Here is a 12886-nt window from a genome sequence, read left to right as displayed (position 1 = left end):
AGAAAGCTCCTGTATTAGTACCATTAAGAAGGACTAGGAATAAGATGGGAAATGCTGTAAGTTAACCACACTAGAAGCGTGTTTAACTTACTTTGACTCATAGACTTCCTTGAGACTGATGACAATATCATCTTTCCTCAGAATTATGTACCCAATAGACAAAAATTGTCAATTTCAGGAAAATTCAAACTTTCTAAAATTTTTAATGAATGCTACTTTAAAAACATGTTTCTTTAAGCTTACTGTTTCTATAAACAAGCTCAAGTTTCTCCTGTAGATTAATGGTGTTATTCAGCTGTACACGGCGAGAGGTGAGAGGCTGAAGCACCAGCTGGAGAGAATAGTTACTTATCCTCAAGGGGTTCCTTGCCTTTATGGCCTTGGAAGATTCACTTTTTTTTAAGGAGAGAGTTTGTGCATTGAAGATGTTTGCAAATATGATAGTACTTGAAAGAGAACCCTTCTTTTAGTTTAAATATTTATTGGTAAAACCCCATTAGGTATTTTAGTCAGTGACGGAAGAGAGGGTTGTAGAAATGTTACCTTCTGGGCCTGGATAACTCTACTAAAAGATCTCCAATACCTCCTTTATCTTGCAGGCAGTGGTATAAGGGAGACTTGTGTGCACTGGCATTTAAAGTACTACATGACAAACAGCGAGGACCCCTGGTTTTCCTGCGCATTTACTCAGGAACACTGACGCCTCAGCTGGCTGTCCACAACATTAATAGAAACTGCACGTAAGGAGAAGGTTCGCTTATTTTCTAAAACTGCATTCACTTAGTTAAAAGTACTTTACTAATAGAGATCCTGGTTTTATAGGGAAAGAATGAGTCGTCTGCTTTTGCCATTTGCTGACCAACATGTAGAAATCCCTTCCCTGACCGCTGGAAACATTGCTTTGACAGTTGGGCTTAAACAAGTGAGTGACTGCATGGGTTCCACAGCATAGCGGGTAAATGTGATTTGTAAATACTTTAGAATAGATAGCAGCAGTCACAGACCATCTGAATGTCTATTATACAAATATGACGGCCTGTTTATCGAGAGAGTTGAATGTCATGCATTTACTAGAAAGAAAAATAGATTACAGAAGCCCACAGACAGGATGGATTATAGTCAAATCAAGTTCAACTCCAAGTAAAGTCTAAAGTTTATTTACAGTTTTTTATTTTATTTTATTTTATTTTATTCCCATAGAATCTTTGCCCATTTGTGTATTTGTGTGTGTGTGTGTGTGTGTGTGTGGTATGAGAGAGAGAAAGAGAGAGGGGGGGTGGGGGAGGGAAGGGGAGAGGAGAAGAGAAGAGAGGAAAGGAAAAGAAGAGAAGAAAGAGGAGGAGAAGGGGAAGGGAGTGGAGAGGAGAGAGGGAGGGAGAAAGGAGGGAGAGAGACTCTCTGGAGGGGAGGGCAGGAAGAGAGATTCTCTGTTTCTCTGTCACTACGTTTTCCAGGCTTGCCTCGAACTTACTGTCCTGCCCTGGCTGGTCTCAAAGTCCTCTACCATGCTTGCTGAGTGTTCATCTGTTTGGATCATGGCAGAAAGTTTGATCCAGCTTTACAGCTGGTCAGGAAGTGACGAAAGGTCTTTTGCTCAAGAGGGCTCTTGAAGGCCAGGGTTTGAGTTTCTTATGTTTCCAGTTCTGTCCTCAGCCCACAGTTCATCAGTGTGTGCACAAAAGAGGCACGACCTAGACATTTAGAGGGTCAGTGGAAGGAAATACTTGGTGCCAACTCAGGTTTGGGTGGGTTAAAACTGAGGACTTCTTTTAACTCAGCTTATTCAAGTTAGTTTTCCATTAAACTTTGGCATATGTTATATTGGGATAAAAAATGTTACTATAACCTTTTAACTCTTCATGATTAACTGCAGGTTTCAGAAATGTTTAGGAGAAAACGTCCACGGTCTGAATTTTGTACCTGGGGCGCTTTCAAGACTGGGTTTCTCTGTGTAGCCCTGGCTGTCCTAGAAGTCTATAGACTAGGCTGGCCTCAGACTCAGAGATCTTCCTGCCTCTGCTTCCTGGGTGTTGGGATTACAGGTGTGTACCTGGCTGTCCTAAACTGTCTTCTGTCTTCCTAAGGCAGCTCTGCTCCTTGTGCATATTTGCAGGAGCACTGCAGTCATTTGGAGAGCTGTGTACAGGAGAAACCAGCAGAGCCTTGATGTGAGCAGAGCACAGAGTTTACATGCAGTCTAAACCACGTGTGGCTGTGTCCCGAGCTCATTAAAATACTACTTTAATTCCATGGAGCTTTCATATAGTGTCAGCGTGTGTGTGTCTGTGTTTGTGTCTGTGTGTCTGTGTGTGTGAGGGAGGGGGTCAGGGGTGCATTAAAACACTTTGTGAGCTTTTATTGAACCTGCCTTGCTATAATGGGAAATTCAGGAAGATATATTTTTAGGCAGAGAGATATATTCTTAGGCAGATTTTTTTTTTTTTGCTAATAAACTTTGGTGTGTATTTCATTATTCGTTAGAATGTGTTACAGTGACAGTTTAGATTAGAGGTCTTACACAAGCTAAATGAGCCTTATATAAAGCTGTGAGACTTGTGAATTAGTTCTCTTAAGTTACAGTGAAGAGCATGCTCCACTAGCGTTTTGTCTGTGGTTTTGGGTGGAAGATGAGTGCTAGCCGGGAAGCTGTCCTGTTTGCTTTCAGACTGCCACTGGAGACACCATAGTCTCGTCCAAGGCCAGCGCATTAGCTGCCGCTCGCAGAGCCGGACGAGGAGAAAGGGAGCATGGAAAGAAGAGAGAGGCCGAGAGTCTGCTGTTGGCTGGGGTGGAGGTCCCAGAGCCTGTCTTCTTCTGCACCATAGAGCCCCCGTCAGTCGCTAAGCAGCCAGGTACCAGCAGGGTTGGTTTTTCAGTTGGTGTTTGTAGCCTATGGGAGGTAGTTTCAGCGAGTCCTCAGAAAACTTGTGTTTACTGCACAGCATTTCTTCTGCTTTGTCTCGGTTTTACTTGAGTCCCTCTGATGGGTTTGTTTTGTTGTTGTTGTTTGAATTGTGATTTTCTTTTATTTATTTATTTATTTTTCTTTTTTGGTTATGAGACAGGGTTTCTCTGTGTAGCCCTGGCTGTCCTGGAACTCACTCTGTAGACCAGGCTGGCCTCAAACTCAGAAATCTGCCTGCTTCTGCCTCTCAAGTGCTGGGACTAAAGGCGTGCGCCACCACTCCCCGGCTAGGTTGTGATTTTTCAAGTCAGGATTTGTCTATGTAGCCTTGGCTGCCCTGGAACTCACTTTGTAGACCAGGCTGGCCTTGACCTCAGAGATGCACCTCTGCATGTCTATGCCCCTCCACCCTGATTAAAAGCATGTCCCACCACTGCCCAGCTCTGTAGTGATTTTTATGAAATTTCAAGTATTTGGCCCCGCTCTACCCTCCTAATGTGTTAGATTAGTTAGGACATGATTTGAAATGAATTCACTTTCTTGCATCTACAATATGAGCCAGTTCTGATTTCCTGAAGACGTTTTGCCCATTTTGCGTTTTGCTTGCTCATCTTTCACCTTGTCTTGCTTACCTTGCAATGGCTCCCCTGGACTTCTGTGCTGTAGAAACTCTGGGTCTGAGCTCAAGCATCCGCTTTATGAGGCTCTCGGTGAGCTCTCACTCATGAACACCACCCAAAGACAGACGTTCTGGTGTCCTTAGTCCCCTTCAAACAACTTGGATGCACAGACTATGGGAGATCAAGAGCAACCTTTATTTCCTTTCCATATCTCCTAAGATGCAATGAGAGCTGGGCGTGGTGGCGCACGCCTTTAATCCTAGCACTGGGGAAGCAGAGGCAGGCGGATTTCTGAGTTCGAGGCCAGCCTGGTCTACAAAATGAGTTCCAGGACAGCCAGGGCTATACAGAGAAACCCTGTCTCGAAAACCAGAAAAAAAAAAAAAAAAGATGCAATGAGAGACATATCTGGCCAGGTGGGACTGTAGTTCATCTACCCAACCAGAAATCACATGAAAGAAATTGAAGTGTAGATGTAAGACCGCAAGTAATGAAAGAAACTGGGTCTTTTCCTGTTAGTGGCTGAAGGAACAGCATTTAGAATCAGGCAAATGGAGCAGGGGCTGGAGCAGGGGCTCAGTTAAGAGCACTTGTTCTCTCAGAGCCCTGAGCTTGATTCCCAGCACCCACATAGTTGCTTGTAGCTGCCAGTAAGTCAAATTCCAAGAGGTCTAATGCTCTCTTCTGGTGCCCTCAGTACCAGCCAGTTATGTCATGCATAGTATATATGTATATACACACAGCTCTCATACCTAATACATGTTTTAAAAAAAAATGTAGCAAAATCCCAAATCTGAAATGCATGAAATTTGAACATTTTCATGTCAAGCATTTCAGAAAATAGATGTCATATTATATTGCCATTTAAGCTAAAGAGTCTTAATGGGGTCTAGAGAGCTGGTGCAGAAGTGAAGAGTCTTAATGAGGTCTAGAGAGCTGGTGCAGTAGTGAGGAGTCTTAATGGGGTCTAGAGAGCTGGTGCAGTAGTGAAGAGTCTTAATGAGGTCTAGAGAGCTGGTGCAGTAGTGAAGAGTCTTAATGAGGTCTAGAGAGCTGGTGCAGTAGTAAAGAGTCTTAATGAGGTCTAGAGAGCTGGTGCAGTAGTGAAGAGTCTTAATGAGGTCTAGAGAGCTGGTGCAGTAGTGAAGAGTCTTAATGAGGTCTAGAGAGCTGGTGCAGTAGTGAAGAGCATTAATGAGCTCTAGAGAGCTGGTGCAGTAGTGAAGAGCCTTAATGAGCTCTAGAGAGCTGGTGCAGTAGTGAAGAGCATTAATGAGCTCTAGAGAGCTGGTGCAGTAGTGAAGAGTCTTAATGAGGTCTAGAGAGCTGGTGCAGTAGTGAAGAGAATTAATGAGGTCTAGAGAGCTGGTGCAGTAGTGAAGAGTCTTAATGAGCTCTAGAGAGCTGGTGCAGTAGTGAAGAGCATTAATGAGCTCTACAGAGCTGGTGCAGTAGTGAAGAGTCTTAATGAGGTCTAGAGAGCTGGTGCAGTAGTGAAGAGTCTTAATGAGGTCTAGAGAGCTGGTGCAGTAGTGAAGAGTCTTAATGAGGTCTAGAGAGCTGGTGCAGTAGTGAAGAGTCTTAATGAGCTCTAGAGAGCTGGTGCAGTAGTGAAGAGTCTTAATGAGCTCTAGAGAGCTGGTGCAGTAGTGAAGAGTCTTAATGAGGTCTAGAGAGCTGGTGCAGTAGTGAAGAGCATTAATGAGCTCTAGAGAGCTGGTGCAGTAGTGAAGAGTCTTAATGAGCTCTAGAGAGCTGGTGCAGTAGTGAAGAGCATTAATGAGCTCTAGAGAGCTGGTGCAGTAGTGAAGAGTCTTAATGAGCTCTAGAGAGCTGGTGCAGTAGTGAAGAGAATTAATGAGCTCTAGAGAGCTGGTGCAGTAGTGAAGAGTCTTAATGAGCTCTAGAGAGCTGGTGCAGTAGTGAAGAGCATTAATGAGCTCTACAGAGCTGGTGCAGTAGTGAAGAGTCTTAATGAGGTCTAGAGAGCTAGTGCAGTAGTGAAGAGTCTTAATGAGGTCTAGAGAGCTCGTGCAGTAGTGAAGAGTCTTAATGAGGTCTAGAGAGCTGGTGCAGTAGTGAAGAGTCTTAATGAGGTCTAGAGAGCTGGTGCAGTAGTGAAGAGTCTTAATGAGGTCTAGAGAGCTGGTGCAGTAGTGAAGAGTCTTAATGAGGTCTAGAGAGCTGGTGCAGTAGTGAAGATTCTTAATGAGGTCTAGAGAGCTGGTGCAGTAGTGAAGAGTCTTAATGAGCTCTAGAGAGCTGGTGCAGTAGTGAAGAGTCTTAATGAGGTCTAGAGAGCTGGTGCAGTAGTGAAGAGTCTTAATGAGGTCTAGAGAGCTGGTGCAGTAGTGAAGATTCTTAATGAGGTCTAGAGAGCTGGTGCAGTAGTGAAGAGTCTTAATGAGCTCTAGAGAGCTGGTGCAGTATTGAAGAGTCTTAGTGAGGTCTAGAGAGCTGGTGCAGTAGTGAAGAGTCTTAATGAGGTCTAGAGAACTGGTGCAGTAGTGAAGAGTCTTAATGAGCTCTACAGAGCTGGTGCAGTAGTGAAGAGTCTTAATGAGGTCTAGAGAGCTGGTGCAGTAGTAAAGAGTAGTAATGAGCTCTACAGAGCTGGTGCAGTAGTGAAGAGTCTTAATGGGGTCTAGAGAGCTGGTGCAGTAGTGAAGAGTCTTAATGAGGTCTAGAAGCTGGTGCAGTAGTGAAGAGTCTTAATGGGGTCTAGAGAGCTGGTGCAGTAGTGAAGAGTCTTAATGAGGTCTAGAGAGCTGGTGCAGTAGTGAAGAGTCTTAATGAGGTCTAGAGAGCTGGTGCAGTAGTGAAGAGTCTTAATGAGGTCTAGAGAGCTGGTGCAGTAGTGAAGAGCATTAATGAGCTCTAGAGAGCTGGTGCAGTAGTGAAGAGTCTTAATGAGCTCTAGAGAGCTGGTGCAGTAGTGAAGAGCATTAATGAGCTCTAGAGAGCTGGTGCAGTAGTGAAGAGTCTTAATGAGCTCTAGAGAGCTGGTGCAGTAGTGAAGAGAATTAATGAGCTCTAGAGAGCTGGTGCAGTAGTGAAGAGTCTTAATGAGCTCTAGAGAGCTGGTGCAGTAGTGAAGAGCATTAATGAGCTCTACAGTACTGGTGCAGTAGTGAAGAGTCTTAATGAGGTCTAGAGAGCTGGTGCAGTAGTGAAGAGTCTTAATGAGGTCTAGAGAGCTCGTGCAGTAGTGAAGAGTCTTAATGAGGTCTAGAGAGCTGGTGCAGTAGTGAAGAGTCTTAATGAGCTCTAGAGAGCTGGTGCAGTAGTGAAGAGTCTTAATGAGGTCTAGAGAGCTGGTGCAGTAGTGAAGAGTCTTAATGAGGTCTAGAGAGCTGGTGCAGTAGTGAAGATTCTTAATGAGGTCTAGAGAGCTGGTGCAGTAGTGAAGAGTCTTAATGATCTCTAGAGAGCTGGTGCAGTAGTGAAGAGTCTTAATGAGGTCTAGAGAGCTGGTGCAGTAGTGAAGAGTCTTAATGAGGTCTAGAGAGCTGGTGCAGTAGTGAAGATTCTTAATGAGGTCTAGAGAGCTGGTGCAGTAGTGAAAAGTCTTAATGAGCTCTAGAGAGCTGGTGCAGTATTGAAGAGTCTTAGTGAGGTCTAGAGAGCTGGTGCAGTAGTGAAGAGTCTTAATGAGGTCTAGAGAACTGGTGCAGTAGTGAAGAGTCTTAATGAGCTCTACAGAGCTGGTGCAGTAGTGAAGAGTCTTAATGAGGTCTAGAGAGCTGGTGCAGTAGTAAAGAGTAGTAATGAGCTCTACAGAGCTGGTGCAGTAGTGAAGAGTCTTAATGGGGTCTAGAGAGCTGGTGCAGTAGTGAAGAGTCTTAATGAGGTCTAGAAGCTGGTGCAGTAGTGAAGAGTCTTAATGGGGTCTAGAGAGCTGGTGCAGTAGTGAAGAGTCTTAATGAGGTCTAGAGAGCTGGTGCAGAAGTGAAGAGTCTTAATGAGGTCTAGAGAGCTGGTGCAGTAGTGAAGAGTCTTAATGAGCTCTAGAGAGCTGGTGCAGTAGTGAAGAGTCTTAATGAGGTCTAGAGAGCTGGTGCAGTAGTGAAGAGTCTTAATGGGGTCTAGAGAGCTGGTGCAGTAGTGAAGAGTCTTAATGGGGTCTAGAGAGCTGGTGCAATAGTGAGGAGTCTTAATGGGGTCTAGAGAGCTGGTGCAGTAGTGAGGAGTCTTAATGAGGTCTAGAGAGCTGGTGCAGTAGTGAGGAGTCTTAATGAGGTCTAGAGAGCTGGTGCAGTAGTGAAGAGTCTTAATGAGGTCTAGAGAACTGGTGCAGTAGTGAAGAGTCTTAATGAGGTCTAGAGAGCTGGTGCAGTAGTGAAGAGTCTTAATGAGGTCTAGAGAGCTGGTGCAGTAGTGAAGAGTCTTAATGGGGTCTAGAGAGCTGGTGCAGTAGTGAAGAGTCTTAATGGGGTCTAGAGAGCTGGTGCAGTAGTGAAGAGTCTTAATGAGGTCTAGAGAGCTGGTGCAGTAGTGAAGAGTCTTAATGAGGTCTAGAGAGCTGGTGCAGTAGTGAAGAGTCTTAATGAGGTCTAGAGAGCTGGTGCAGTAGTGAAGAGTCTTAATGAGGTCTAGAGAGCTGGTGCAGTAGTGAAGAGCATTAATGAGCTCTAGAGAGCTGGTGCAGTAGTGAAGAGTCTTAATGAGGTCTAGAGAGCTGGTGCAGTAGTGAAGAGTCTTAATGAGGTCTAGAGAGCTGGTGCAGTAGTGAAGAGTCTTAATGAGGTCTAGAGAGCTGGTGCAGTAGTGAAGAGTCTTAATGAGGTCTAGAGAGCTGGTGCAGTAGTGAAGAGTCTTAATGAGGTCTAGAGAGCTGGTACAGTAGTGAAGAGTCTTAATGGGGTCTAGAGAGCTGGTGCAGTAGTGAGGAGTCTTAATGGGGTCTAGAGAGCTGGTGCAGTAGTGAAGAGTCTTAATGAGGTCTAGAGAGCTGGTGCAGTAGTGAAGAGTCTTAATGAGGTCTAGAGAGCTGGTGCAGTAGTGAGGAGTCTTAATGGAGTCCAGAGAGCTGGTGCAGTGGTGAGGAGTCTTAATGGGGTCTAGAGAGCTGGTGCAGTAGTGAAGAGTCTTAATGGGGTCTAGAGAGCTGGTGCAGTAGTGAGGAGTCTTAATGGGGTCTAGAGAGCTGGTGCAGTAGTGAAGAGTCTTAATGAGGTCTAGAGAGCTGGTGCAGTAGTGAAGAGTCTTAATGAGGTCTAGAGAGCTGGTGCAGTAGTGAAGAGTCTTAATGAGGTCTAGAGAGCTGGTGCAGTAGTGAAGAGTCTTAATGAGGTCTAGAGAGCTGGTGCAGTAGTGAAGAGTCTTAATGAGGTCTAGAGAGCTGGTGCAGTAGTGAAGAGCATTAATGAGCTCTAGAGAGCTGGTGCAGTAGTGAAGAGCATTAATGAGCTCTAGAGAGCTCGTGCAGTAGTGAAGAGCATTAATGAGCTCTAGAGAGCTGGTGCAGTAGTGAAGAGTCTTAATGAGCTCAAGAGAGCTGGTGCAGTAGTGAAGAGAATTAATGAGCTCTAGAGAGCTGGTGCAGTAGTGAAGAGTCTTAATGAGCTCTAGAGAGCTGGTGCAGTAGTGAAGAGCATTAATGAGCTCTACAGAGCTGGTGCAGTAGTGAAGAGTCTTAATGAGGTCTAGAGAGCTGGTGCAGTAGTGAAGAGTCTTAATGAGGTCTAGAGAGCTGGTGCAGTAGTGAAGAGTCTTAATGAGGTCTAGAGAGCTGGTGCAGTAGTGAAGAGTCTTAATGAGGTCTAGAGAGCTGGTGCAGTAGTGAAGAGTCTTAATGAGGTCTAGAGAGCTGGTGCAGTAGTGAAGAGTCTTAATGAGGTCTAGAGAGCTGGTGCAGTAGTGAAGAGCATTAATGAGCTCTAGAGAGCTGGTGCAGTAGTGAAGAGTCTTAATGAGCTCTAGAGAGCTGGTGCAGTAGTGAAGAGCATTAATGAGCTCTAGAGAGCTGGTGCAGTAGTGAAGAGTCTTAATGAGCTCTAGAGAGCTGGTGCAGTAGTGAAGAGAATTAATGAGCTCTAGAGAGCTGGTGCAGTAGTGAAGTGTCTTAATGAGCTCTAGAGAGCTGGTGAAGTAGTGAAGAGCATTAATGAGGTCTAGAGAGCTGGTGCAGTAGTGAAGAGTCTTAATGAGGTCTAGAGAGCTGGTGCAGTAGTGAAGAGTCTTAATGAGGTCTAGAGAGCTGGTGCAGTAGTGAAGAGTCTTAATGAGGTCTAGAGAGCTGGTGCAGTAGTGAAGAGTCTTAATGAGCTCTAGAGAGCTGGTGCAGTAGTGAAGAGTCTTAATGAGGTCTAGAGAGCTGGTGCAGTAGTGAAGATTCTTAATGAGGTCTAGAGAGCTGGTGCAGTAGTGAAGAGTCTTAATGAGCTCTAGAGAGCTGGTGCAGTATTGAAGAGTCTTAGTGAGGTCTAGAGAGCTGGTGCAGTAGTGAAGAGTCTTAATGAGGTCTAGAGAACTGGTGCAGTAGTGAAGAGTCTTAATGAGCTCTACAGAGCTGGTGCAGTAGTGAAGAGTCTTAATGAGGTCTAGAGAGCTGGTGCAGTAGTAAAGAGTAGTAATGAGCTCTACAGAGCTGGTGCAGTAGTGAAGAGTCTTAATGGGGTCTAGAGAGCTGGTGCAGTAGTGAAGAGTCTTAATGGGGTCTAGAGAGCTGGTGCAGTAGTGAAGAGTCTTAATGAGGTCTAGAGAGCTGGTGCAGTAGTGAAGAGTCTTAATGGGGTCTAGAGAGCTGGTGCAGTAGTAAAGAGGGCACTCTGCTCTTGCAGAGGTCAGCACCCAGCGCTGGGTCACGGTGCCTAGCAACTTTGTAACTCCATTTGCAGAGTGTGACCCCTGGCCTCCAAGAACACAGCATGCACGTGGTGCAGACATGCAAGCAGTCAGAGCTCTCAGACGCAGTCTTTGAAATCTGCTGTGCATTTTGCATTTACAGCACCGATGAATTCAGACGAGTAACACTTAGAAATGGACAGCACAGCCTAGAACTCTTGGTTTATAGACCTAAGAGACAAGTGAATGGATGCAGTTGATAAAGGTGAACTCATTGATCTGCAGTTCAGCTCCTTTGCTTCAACTGTGCTTTTGTCTCTGGAACTTTTATAAAGAAGGCAAGCACGCTTCTCAGCTAAAGTCATTATTGACTTACTCCACGTAGCATATTTGACACAAATGAGTCATCTTCATTTCTCCTGGGGTTGAGAACTGGCCATAGGGTGTTCTCCCCATTGTAGCCAGTGTTTCTGAAGGCATAATGACTTTCTTTTTTTGGTCAGCTCCTAGATTATGCTATAGAACCAGATTAGGTTACTGTCCCTATAAAGCCCTTCAGTGGCTTCCCAGTGTAAAGCCAAACCTCTCAGCGTGGCTTGCCTGCCAGTCCATGCTCTCCTGCCTTGCATCTCCCTTCACATCTGCTGCTGCTCTTCACTGGCTGCTGTCTGGCTGCGGCCTGCATGCGCTTTACACAGCTCCTGTGAAGATGTTTGCACATCACTCGCTTTCATGCACCTCTCCTTGGAATTCTTACCTTGATTTAGCATCTGCAGAGCATTCATGGCTCTTCGAAATGTTCTTTTTCTAATCAGTGTACCTGCTTGTTAATCTATGCTCCCTACTTGAAACCTATTGTTGTTACCTAGAAATGGAGTGAAGATAACAGGTATTGTTTAATCACGCAGATTTGGATCATGCCTTGGAACGCCTTCAGCGCGAAGATCCCAGTTTGAAAGTGAAACTCGATCCTGACTCTGGACAAGTAAGTACAGTATGGCCTCGTCCTTGGAAGGAGGCTGGACAAGTAAGTACAGTATGGCCTCGTCCTCGGAAGGAGGGGAGACATGCATAGAGCATTGATTAGTCTATGCTCCTGAAAGGAAGAAGCACTGATTCATTCATAGAATGACAAGTTTGTCATTCTAAATAAACATTCTCTTCCCTAAAATAATTACAGCTCATATATACAGCTCACTCCCCATTGGTTTGGGGAAGTTTTGAAATAAGGTTCAACTCTTATGTTTCTTACACTGATGCTTACAAAAGTAGCATCCTAAAGGAGGTCAGAAACCAGAGAAGCCAGTTTCTGTTGTATGCGTGTCCAAACTAGCCTAGGCGTTGTTACTGCCTACAACATTTAGGAAACATCTATGTAGCTGGGCAGTGGTGGCGCACGCCTTTAATCCCAGCACTTGGGAGGCAGAGGCAGGCGGATTTCTGAGTTTGAGGTCAGCCTGGTCTACAGAGTGAGTTCCAGGATAGCCAGGGCCACACAGAGAAACCCTGTCTCAAAAAACCAAAAAAAGGAAACATCTATGAGGTTGAGGGAGGTTACTTATCCCATTCTTAAGGTATTGTCTTCAGCCATATTATCGAGCAGCTGCCTGCTTCTTCATTAGGAAAAGAGTTTGAGCTGGCTGGCGCTGGTGCTGCCTTTAATCCCGGCACTTTGGAGGAAAACAGGTGGATTTCTGAGTTTTGTTTTGTTTGTTTGTTTGTTTTAGATATTTTCTTTATTTAAATTTCAAATGTTATCCCCTTTCCTAGTTTCCTCTCCAAAAATCCCCTATCTACCCACCCCCGCTGCTCCTCAACCCACCCACTCCCTCATCCTGGCCCTGGCTTTTCTTTATATTGGTGCATAGAACCTTCACAGGACCAAGGACCTCTCCTCCCATTGATGACCAGCTAGGCCATCCTCTGCTACATATGCAGGAAGAGCCATGAGTCCCAGGTGTTTTCTTTGATTGGTGGTTTAGTCCCAGGGAGCTCTGAGGGTACTGGTTAGTTCATATAGTTGTTCCTCCTGTGGGGCTGCAAGCCCCTTCAGCTCCTTGGGTACTTTCTCTAGCTCCTTGACTGGGGACCCTGTGCTCCATCCAATGGATGGCTGTGAGCATCCACTTCTGTTTTTGTCAGGCACTGGCAGAGCCTCTCAGGAGGCAGCTATATCAGGCTCCTGTCAGCAAGCTCTTGTTGGCATCTGCAATAGTGTCTGGGTTTGGTGACTGTATATGGGATGGATCCCCAGTAGGACAGTCTCTGGATGGTCATTCCTTCAGTCTCTGCTGCAAACTTTGTCTCTGTACCTCCTTCCATGGGTATTTTCTTCCCCCTTCTAAGAAGGATTGAAGTATCCACACTTTGAGTTTCATGTGTTTTGCAAATTGTATCTTAGGTATTCTGAGCTTCTGGGCTAATATCCACTTATCAGTGACTGCATATCATGTGTGTTCTTTTGTGATTGGGTTACCTCACTCAGGATGATATCCTCCAGATTCATCCATTTGTCTAAGAATTTCATTAATTAATTAATTTATTTATTTATTTTGGGTTTTCGAGACAGGGTTTC

General features: G+C 45.1%; 1 protein-coding gene across 1 annotated transcript in view; it reads left to right on the top strand.

The window, feature by feature from the left end:
* The window catches only part of Gfm2 (GTP dependent ribosome recycling factor mitochondrial 2), a 45620-nt gene that overhangs the window by 23788 nt on the left and 8946 nt on the right, over positions 1–12886 (top strand). The window contains exons 13-16 of the mRNA XM_021180110.3: positions 600–740; positions 823–922; positions 2666–2852; positions 11220–11296. Coding sequence (XP_021035769.1) covers positions 600–740; positions 823–922; positions 2666–2852; positions 11220–11296 — 505 coding nt within the window. The remainder of the gene's footprint in view (positions 1–599; positions 741–822; positions 923–2665; positions 2853–11219; positions 11297–12886) is intronic.

Source organism: Mus caroli, unplaced genomic scaffold (assembly GCF_978045245.1).
Source record: "Mus caroli unplaced genomic scaffold, Mus_caroli_1 scaffold_15, whole genome shotgun sequence".
In the NCBI taxonomy this organism is placed as follows: domain Eukaryota; kingdom Metazoa; phylum Chordata; class Mammalia; order Rodentia; family Muridae; genus Mus; species Mus caroli.
This window is presented reverse-complemented; position numbering and strand designations above follow the sequence as displayed.